At 55.0% G+C, this 9970-nt stretch overlaps 1 protein-coding gene across 1 annotated transcript; it reads right to left on the bottom strand.

Moving 5' to 3' along the window:
* Positions 1-2398: 2398 nt before the first annotated feature.
* On the bottom strand, positions 2399-8535 carry LOC144675787 (DNA repair protein XRCC1-like; the record flags this gene model as incomplete). Its single annotated transcript, XM_078536376.1, has 4 exons — positions 8473-8535; positions 5803-5895; positions 3243-3350; positions 2399-2557 (listed from the first exon to the last, which is right to left on the bottom strand). Coding segments are annotated over exons 1-4 (411 nt in total), but the record flags the coding sequence as incomplete, so codon positions are not given.
* Positions 8536-9970: the final 1435 nt, after the last annotated feature.

The raw sequence follows: 9970 nt of genomic DNA, 5'->3' as shown, positions 1-9970 counted from the left end.
ACCCACACCCCGACACCCACCCCATCTCCCACCCTGACCCCCACCCCATCTCCCACCCTCACGCCAACCCTGACACCCACCCCAACACCCCCACCCCGACACCCAGTCCCCCACCGCCACACTGTCGCCGACACCATCCCCCACACCCCCACCCAGACCCCCACCTTGACACCCACCCTCATCCCCCCCACCCCGACACCCACCCCCAGCCCCAGTCCCCCACCCCGACACCCAGTCCCCCACCCCGACACCCAGTCCCCCACCCCGACACCCCCACCCGACCCCTCACCCCTACCCCCCCACCGACACCCACCTCAACCCCGACACCATCCCCCACCCCGACACCCAGTCCCCCACCCCCGACACCCAGTCCCCCACCCCCGACACCCAGTCCCCCACCCCCGACACCCAGTCCCCCACCCCCGACACCCAGTCCCCCACCCCCGACACCCAGTCCCCCAACCCCGACACCCAGTCCCCCAACCCCGACACCCAGCCCCCACACCCGACACCCACACCCACCCCACCCCGACCCCCACCCTGACACCCATCCCGACCTCCATCCCCACCCCGACCCCCATCCCCACCCCGACCCCCATCCCCACCCCGACCCCCATCCCGACACCCATCCCCACCCCCACCCCCACCCCGACACGGTAAAAACCCAGCTCTTAATTCCAGGCTTCAATGAGCATCGCCTGCTCTCAATTCACTCTGAAGCTTGTCCTTAAAGGGACCTGCATTTCTAAGGTGGTCAGGGCATCTCGCCGAGGACAGCACTCACTGAGGAGTGTCGAGATAAATACCTGTTTTCTTAAAAGCATTATTACAACGCCCTTTACTTACAGCGCTCTTAGATTGTCTAGTGTTACGATTAAGATGGGGGGTAGGGATTCTGTCATTACCGACACATCTGAACAGGAGACTTCCGACCAACAATGTTCAAGAACCATAGGTCACCTCACTTTGGGAAGGAGGTGAGGGTCCTTGAGAGGGGAGGTGGGGAGGAGATTGACCGGAATGGGTCCAGGGATGAGGGATTTTAGCTCCAAGGTTGGGTTGGAGAAGCTGGGGTTGTTCTCCTTGGAACAAAGGAGATTGGGGGCGGGGGGGGAGAGAGGCGGGGATCTGATCGAGGTGGACAAGATGATGACGGGTTTGGATAAGGTAGACAAAGAGAAGCTGTTCACATTAGCAGGAACCAGGGGTGACCCAGATTGAAGGTTTTGGGCAGGGGGGGTGGGGGGGATGTGAGGAAGATCGATTTTTACCCAGCGAGTGGTAATGAGCTAGAACTCGTTGCCCACGAGGATGGTGGAAGCAGAGACGATGAACGATTTCAAAAGAAAAATTAGACGGGGACTGGAGGGAAATAAACTTGCAGGGATACGGGGATAGAGCAGGGGGAATGGGAATGCCCGACAGAGAGAGACGGCATGGACTCGATGGGCCGAATGGCCTCCTCCTGCACCGAAATCCTGGTTGACCTTGTTCCCGTGAGTCATCGAAAGCGAAGCAGGCAGGTGCAAGCAAGCAATGAGGAAGGCAAATGGTACGTCTATGTTGGCCTTTATTGCAAGAGGATTTGAGTACTGGAGTGACGAAGTCTTGCTTCAATTGTATAGGGGCCTTGGTGAGATCGCACCTGGGAGTATTGTGCACAGTTTCGGTCTCCTTACCGAAGGAAGCATATACTCGCCATAGAGGGAGGGCGACGAAGGCTCACCAGGCTAATCCCTGGGATGGCGGGATTGTTTTACGAGGAGAGACGGAGGAAACTGAGCCTGTATTCTCCTGAGTTTCTAAGAACGAGAGGTGATCGAATTGAAGCAGACAAAATTCTTACAGGGCTCGACAGGGTCGATACAGGAAGGGTGTTTCCACTGGGCTGGGTGGTCGGTGGGGGGGGGGTGTCTAGGACCAGCGGACACGGTCTCAGAATAAGGGGTCGGCCATTTAGGACTGAGACGAGGGTGAATTTCTTCACTCGGAGTTGCGGGGGTGGGGGGGGCGCGAATCTTTGGAATTCTCTGTCCCACAGGGCTGCGGAGGCTCAGTCATTGAGCGTGCTCCAGACAGAGGTCGACAGATTTCCAGATATTAAAGAAATCAAGGAATGTGGGGATAGGGCGGGGAAATGGCACTGAGGCAGATGATCAGCCGTGATCTAACTGAGTGACGGAGCAGACACGAGGGGCCCGATAGGAACATGGGAGGCGGTGTAGGCCTACGTAAAGATGCTATCACATTGGAGGGCGCTGCAGGCCCGAGGAGGCCATGGGCCAACTCCTGCTCCGACGTTCCTATTTAACGGCTCTCTCTAAGGCTCGAGGGGGGCAAAACGGCCAGGAACGCTGAAAGGACCGTGACAGGTTCCAACCGCACCAAGAACACTCACCTTGCTGTAGGGCTGCGTGCAGACCACTTTAACACGGTCCCATTTCTTGCTCAGGGCAGCTTTGGCCAGTTTGTCAGGGCCGAACATGCGGACTCGGTTGAGGGTCGTGCCGCTCCGGCTCTCGGTCGGAGACATGAAGAAGGAGGACACAAGGATGACCTGCACGGGAAAGGGAAAGAGAGAGCCAGAGGAAGAGAAGTTCAAATCACGTCAGTGGGTCTGGTGGACAAAAGGACACGAATAAAAACTCCAAAAACGTAGCACTTTCACCCGCGCCGGGTAGCGCAGAGCATTTCACAGCCAATGGGGTATTTCAGAAGTCTAGTCACGGTTCATCAGCCAATGAAGTATCCGCCGGCACTGACCCTCCGACAGTGCAGCACTCCCTCAGTACTGACCCTCCGACAGTGCGGCGCTCCCTCAATACTGACCCTCCGACAGTGCGGTGCTCCCTCAGTACCGCGTCAGGCTCCCTTCTGAAGCACTCAGCGCTGCTCACGATTCTGAACACCCCGTTAAATCTCCCTTTCTGCTCTGAGCGGAGCTATCAACTCAGACTGAGTCGGTCAACAATTCAGGATCCTCCACATTAGGACCGGGAACATACTGCCTGAGTGTGTCGGAGAGGCAGGTTCGATTGTGGCCTTTAAAAGGGGACTGGATCATTATGTGAAGAGAAAAAAAACGTGCTGGGTTACGGGGAGAAGGCAAGGGGAGCGGCAGTAGTCGAGTTGCTCTTGCGGAGAGAGTCGGCACAGACACGACGGGCTGCATGGCCATTCTGGGATTCAGCTGACTTGTCGGAGGACCGAGTAACGCAACTCAAGATATTTAAACAGCTCACCTCAAAATCCTGCTCGCAGGCTGAAGTCGAGTTCCCCACCAACACCTCCACGAAGGCAGAGCCCTCATTGCCAACATCAATGCGGTGAATATGTTCAGCCTTCTCAAACTACAAGGACAAGGATATCGGATTACACAGGATGTAGAAGGCACAGAACGGCCATTCCGTCCATCTGGTGTTTCTGCTCCACAGAAGCCCTCTTCCATTTTTTCCTCATCTAAATCCAAAATCATAAGCCTCGATTCCTCTCTCCCTCATGTGTTTATCCAGCTTCCCTCTTAAATACATCGATACTATTCACCTCCACCACTCCCTGTGGGAGCGAGTCCCACATTCCCCCACACTCTCTGGGTAAAGAAGTTTCTCTTGAATTCCTCATTGGATTTATTCACTTTATATTGAAGACCGATAGTTATATTCTTCCCCACAAGAGGAAACATTCTCACTGTAACAACTCTTATCAAAACCTTTCAGAATTCTAAACACCCCAATGAGGTCACCTCTGAGCCATCTTTTCTCAAGCACCACAGGAGGGTCAGGGCTGAGGGAGTGCCGCACTGTTGGAGGGTCAGGGGTGAGGGGGTGCCACGCTGTCGAAGGATCAGTACTGAGGGAGTGCTGCACTGTCGGAGGGTCAGTACTGAGGGAGTGCTGCACTGTCAGAGGGTCAGTACTGAGGGAGTGCTGCACTGTCGGAGGGTCAGTGCTGAGGGAGTGCTGTACTGTCGGAGGGTCAGTGCTGAGGGAGTGCTGTACTGTCAGAGGGTCAGTGCTGAGGGAGTGCTGTACTGTCGGAGGGTCAGTGCTGAGGGAGCGCTGCACTGTCGGAGGGTCAGTACTGAGGGAGCGCTGCACTGTCGGAGGGTCAGTGCTGAGGGAGTGCTGTACTGTCAGAGGGTCAGTACTGAGGGAGTGCTGCACTGTCGGAGGGTCAGTGCTGAGGGAGCGCCGCACTGTCAGAGGGTCAGTGCTGAGGGAGTGCTGCACTGTCAGAGGGTCAGTGCTGAGGGAGTGCTGCACTGTCAGAGGGTCAGTGCTGAGGGAGCGCTGCACTGTCGGAGGGTCAGGGCTGGGGGAGTGCTGTACTGTCAGAGGGTCAGTACTGAGGGAGTGCTGCACTGTCGGAGGGTCAGTGCTGAGGGAGCGCCGCACTGTCAGAGGGTCAGTGCTGAGGGAGTGCTGCACTGTCGGAGGGTCAGTACTGAGGGAGTGCCGCACTGTCGGAGGGTCAGGGCTGGGGGAGCGCTGCACCGTCGGAGGGTCAGTACTGAGGGAGTGCTGCACTGTCGGAGGGTCAGGGCTAAGGGAGTGCTGCACTGTCTGGGGCTCTTTTCTCTAGAGAAGGCTGAGGGGTGACCTGATTGAGATCCTTAAAATGATGAAAGCGTTTCGATAGGGTAGACGTAGAGAAGATATTTCCACGTTTGTTTGTGGGGGAGAGAGGGTGGGAGACTAGAACTAGGGGCCATCGATATAAGATCGTCACTAATAAATCCAATGGGGAATTCAGGAGAAACTTCTTTACCCAGAGAGTGGGGAGAATGTGGAACTCGCTCCCACAGGGAGTGGCCGAGGTGAATAGTATCGATGTATTTAAGGGGGAAGCTGGATAAACACACGAGGGAGAGAGGAATAGAAGGATAGGGCGATGGGGTGAGGATGAAGAGGAGGTGGGAGGAGGCTCGTGTGGAGCAGAAACAACAGCACGGAGCAGATGGGCCGAATGGTCTGTATTTGTGCTGGAAAATATGTGCAATGGAAACTGATGCAGTTGCAAAAACTCTTAAGTCAATCCACTCTGCGATTACACATAAAGAAAAATGCTTTACTCACTCTCTGTTTTCTACACCAAAAGCAGGAGATTTAAACGTAAGGGATTCAAGATGCCCATTCTGCTCTGCTAAAGCTCAAAACATTGAATCACACAGGTTGTCTGAAAATTGCCAAGAACTCAGAGGTGACTCTCACAGACCGTTCCCCCGACTCAGCCTGCGATTAAACTGGGCTTATTCTGGGGTCTGCAGACAACTCAAACACAAACACAAAAGCAGCTTTGGAAGGTGCTGCCGAAGGAGGGTTGGTGAGTTGCTGCAGTGCATCTTGTAGATGGTACACACACTGCTGCTACAGTGCGTCGGTGGTGGAGGGAGTGAATGTTTGTGGATGTGGTGCCAATCAAGCGGGGCTGCTTTGTCCTGGATGGTGTCGAGTTTCTTGAGTGTTGTGGGAGCTGCACTCATCCAGGGCAAGTGGGGAGTATTCCATCACACTCCTGACTTGTGCCTTGTAGATGGTGGACAGGCTTTGGGGGAGTCAGGAGGTGAGTTACTCTCCGCAGGATTCCCAGCCTCTGACCTGCTCTTGTAGCCACAGTATTTATATGGCTCGTCCAGTTCAGTTTCTGGTCAATGATAACCCCCCAGGATGTTGATAGTGGGGGATTCAGTGATGGTAATGCCATTGAATGTCAAGGGGCACCAGTTCAATTCTCTCTTGATGGAGATGGTAATTGCCTGGGCGCAATAAGGAATTTGCTTCTTACACAAGTTCCCAAACTAACCTGAAGGATGACAGACGCCTGTTTCTCCCCCATTTCGGAACATTTCCATTTCCTGTAGGTGTCTGGCTTCAACAGGTTGTCAGCCTTGTGAGTCTGAGGCAAAACAAAAACAGTGAAGTCAGATTCCAGAACCCCACAGGTGGACGTGTTCCCTCCAGGCTCATCTGTTCAGACGCTCTCCTGACCAGCCTCCTATCTTCCACCCTGTGTAAACTTCAGCTCTTCCAAACCTCTGCTGTAACCTCACCCTAACCCGCACCGAGCCCCATTCATCCATAATCTCCTGTCGCTCACTGACCGACACTGGTTCTCAGGCCGCCAACATCTCCATTTTAAAATTCTCATCATTGTTTTCAAATCACTCCCTATCTCTGTAACCTCCTCCAGCCCCTACAACCCTCCCTATCTCTGTAACCTCCTCCAGCCCCTACAACCCTCCCTATCTCTGTAACCTCCTCCAGCCCTACAACCCTCCCTATCTCTGTAACCTCCTCCAGCCCCACAACCCTCCCTATCTCTGTAACCTCCTCCAGCCCCTACATCCCTCCCTATCTCTGTAACCTCCTCCAGCCCCTACAACCCTCCCTATCTCTGTAACCTCCTCCAGCCCCTACAACCCTCCCTATCTCTGTAACCTCCTCCAGCCCCTACAACCCTCCCTATCTCTGTAACCACCTCCAGCCCCTACAACTCTCCCTATCTCTGTAACCTCCTCCAGCCCCTACAACCCTCCCTATCACTGTAACCTCCTCCAGTCCCTACAACCCTCCCTATCTCTGTAACCTCCGCGTCCCTACAACCCTCCCTATCTCTGTAACCTCCGCCGCCCCACAACCCTCCCTATCTCTGTAACCTCCTCCAGCCCCTACAACTCTCTCTATCTCTGTAACCTCCTCCAGCCCCTACAACCCTCCCTATCACTGTAACCTCCTCCAGCCCCTACAACCCTCCCTATCACTGTAACCTCCTCCAGTCCCTACAACCCTCCCTATCTCTGTAACCTCCGCGTCCCTACAACCCTCCCTATCTCTGTAACCTCCGCCGCCCCACAACCCTCCCTATCTCTGTAACCTCCTCCAGCCCCTACAACCCAGTGCAGCACTCCCTCAGTACTGACCCTCCGACAGTGCGGCACTCCCTCAGTACTGACCGTCCGACAGTGCGGCACTCCCTCAGTACTGACCCTCCGACAGTGCGGCACTCCCTCAGTACTGACCCTCCGACAGTGCGGCACTCCCTCAGTACTGACCCTCCGACAGTGCGGCACTCCCTCAGTACTGACCCTCCGACAGTGCGGCACTCCCTCAGTACTGACCCTCCGACAGTGCGGCACTCCCTCAGTACTGACCCTCCGACAGTGCGGCACTCCCTCAGTACTGACCGTCCGACAGTGCGGCACTCCCTCAGTACTGACCCTCCGACAGTGCGGCACTCCCTCAGTACTGACCCTCCGACAGTGCGGCACTCCCTCAGTACTGACCCTCCGACAGTGCGGCACTCCCTCAGTACTGACCCTCCGACAGTGCGGCACTCCCTCAGTACTGACCCTCCGACAGTGCGGCACTCCCTCAGTACTGACCCTCCGACAGTGCGGCACTCCCTCAGTACTGACCCTCCGACAGTGCGGCACTCCCTCAGTACTGACCCTCCGACAGTGCGGCACTCCCTCAGTACTGACCCTCCGACAGTGCGGCACTCCCTCAGTACTGACCCTCCGACAGTGCGGCACTCCCTCAGTACTGACCCTCCGACAGTGCGGCACTCCCTCAGTACTGACCCTCCGACAGTGCGGCACTCCCTCAGTACTGACCCTCCGACAGTGCGGCACTCCCTCAGTACTGACCCTCCGACAGTGCGGCACTCCCTCAGTACTGACCCTCCGACAGTGCGGCACTCCCTCAGTACTGACCCTCCGACAGTGCGGCGCTCCCTCAGAACTGACCCTCCGACAGTGCAGCACTCCCTCGGTACTGACCCTCCGACAGTGCAGCGCTCCCTCAGAACTGACCCTCCGACAGTGCGGCGCTCCCTCAGTACTGACCCTCCGACAGTGCAGCACTCCCTCAGTACTGACCCTCCGACAGTGCAGCACTCCCTCAGTACTGACCCTCCGACAGTGCAGCACTCCCTCAGCACTGACCCTCCGACAGTGCAGCGCTCCCTCAGAACTGACCCTCCGACAGTGCGGCACTCCCTCAGTACTGACCCTCCGACAGTGCGGCGCTCCCTCAGTGCTGACCCTCCATACTACAACTGACAGCCATATCCCAAAACGATACAGCATTGGTGACGGCCATTCATCCCATCCTGCCCTTACTAGCCCTTCAAACAGAATGATTCAATTTGCCCCTTTTCAACCACCAGACCCGCTCTTTCCCCATATTGTAGCTGCCTGATAAACTTAGGTGCCAGGGAAACAGCATGAAGTCTGAAATAAACAGACTGGGAGAGGAATGCATCTTAAAGGGACAGTCCAGCATTATTCCACCTTACCACTTTAAGAGGAAAAAAACAACTCAGACGAAGAAGGCATGCATATTTTTTTTAAGGAGGAAACAGCTGAAAGGCGAACTTAGGGGAGCATTAAGCTGCCCAGACATGAAAAACAAGCACAAAACACTGCAACCAAGGTTTGGACGTGCGTTGCAATGCAATGGATAAGATGCTCACCAAGTCTTCACTGCTGCAGGAGACGACATGTTGCAGTTTGATCTCGGGCATCTCGGTGGGAAAATTTGGGCAGAAAAAGTGATTTATGGAATTTTTGGAGACATGGGGGAGATGCAAAAAAAAAAATTCTCACAGCTGCACCGCAAACCCCTCGGGGGTGACGGAATACCACATTTCAAGGGGGGTTCTCCTCATGAAACGGCGAAAAAGGGGGGAGAAATCTTCACTGAGAAGCGGTTGGAAGTTGAATTTTCTCTCGATGGCGCTTCTTCTTCGCCCTGTCAAGCGCGCACTTCCCTTCCACTTCCGGTTCACCCCTGGGCTTTTTTTTTAAATTAAAAAAAAAACAGATCACTGACCCTTAACGTCGACTCCAAGAAGGTTTTATTACCGCTGGGGAAACACTTTGTGTTTTTTCGTTTTTGTTTTGCTGGTCTTTTTACGAAACAAAGAGCTAAATTCGTGGCGCCAGGATGTCAAAGGTCAAAGGGGGAGTCACGGGGCTGGCTGGGACGGCGGGCTGGCTGGCTGCCGGCCGCCATCTTTGGTACTGGCATAGTCATGGCTCCTCCCCTGGATGGAGACTCTTGAGTCAAAGGCCAATTGGGTTTGGGTTTGAGTTTGAGTTGGCCCTTGGCCAAGCAATGCTCTGCTTCCTTTTAGCCATTGCCACATGGGGTTTCACTTTCACACCCACAGGGAAGAGATGGTGGCTGCAGTCATTTTTTAACCACTGCGACACGTATAAAAACAAACTAGCACTGATATTTAATTTTAATGTAGTGATTTCAGAGGGGGAGGGGGGGTGAAAGGCTTGGCACCGAGACGCATAAGGAGGGTTGTAGGGGGCTGGAGGAGGTTACAGAGATAGGGAGGGTTGTGTAACCTTCTCCAGCTTCTACAACCCTCCCTATCTCTGTAACCTTCTCCAGCTTCTACAACCCTCCCTATCTCTGTAACCTCCTCCATTCCCTACAACCCTCCCTATCTCTGTAACCTCCTCCAGCCCCTACAACCCTCCCTATCTCTCTAACCTCCTCCAGCCCCTACAACCCTCCCTATCTCTCTAACCTCCTCCAGCCCCTACAACCCTCCCTATCTCTCTAACATCCTCCAGCCCCTACAACCCTCCCTATCTCTGTAACCTCCCCTAACCCCCACAACCCTCCCTATCTCTGTAACCTCCTCCAGCCCCTACAACCCTCCCTATCTCTGTAACCTCCTCCAGCCCCTACAACCCTCCCTATCTCTGTAACCTCCCCTAACCCCTACAACCCTCCCTATCTCTGTAACCTCCTCCAGCCGTTACAATCCTCCCTATCTCTGTAACCTCCTCCAGCCCCTACAACCCTCCCTATCTCTGTAACCTCCTCCAGACCCTACAACCCTCCCTATCTCTGTAACCTCCCCTAACCCCTACAACCCTCCCTATCTCTGTAACCTCCTCCAGCCCCTACAACCCTCCCTATCTCTGTAACATCCTCCAGCCCCTACAACC

This window comes from Cetorhinus maximus, unplaced genomic scaffold (assembly GCF_964194155.1).
Source record: "Cetorhinus maximus unplaced genomic scaffold, sCetMax3.hap1.1 HAP1_SCAFFOLD_1155, whole genome shotgun sequence".
NCBI lineage: Eukaryota > Metazoa > Chordata > Chondrichthyes > Lamniformes > Cetorhinidae > Cetorhinus > Cetorhinus maximus.
The sequence above is the reverse complement of the archived record's forward strand: the minus strand, read 5'-3'. Positions and strand labels throughout refer to the sequence as shown.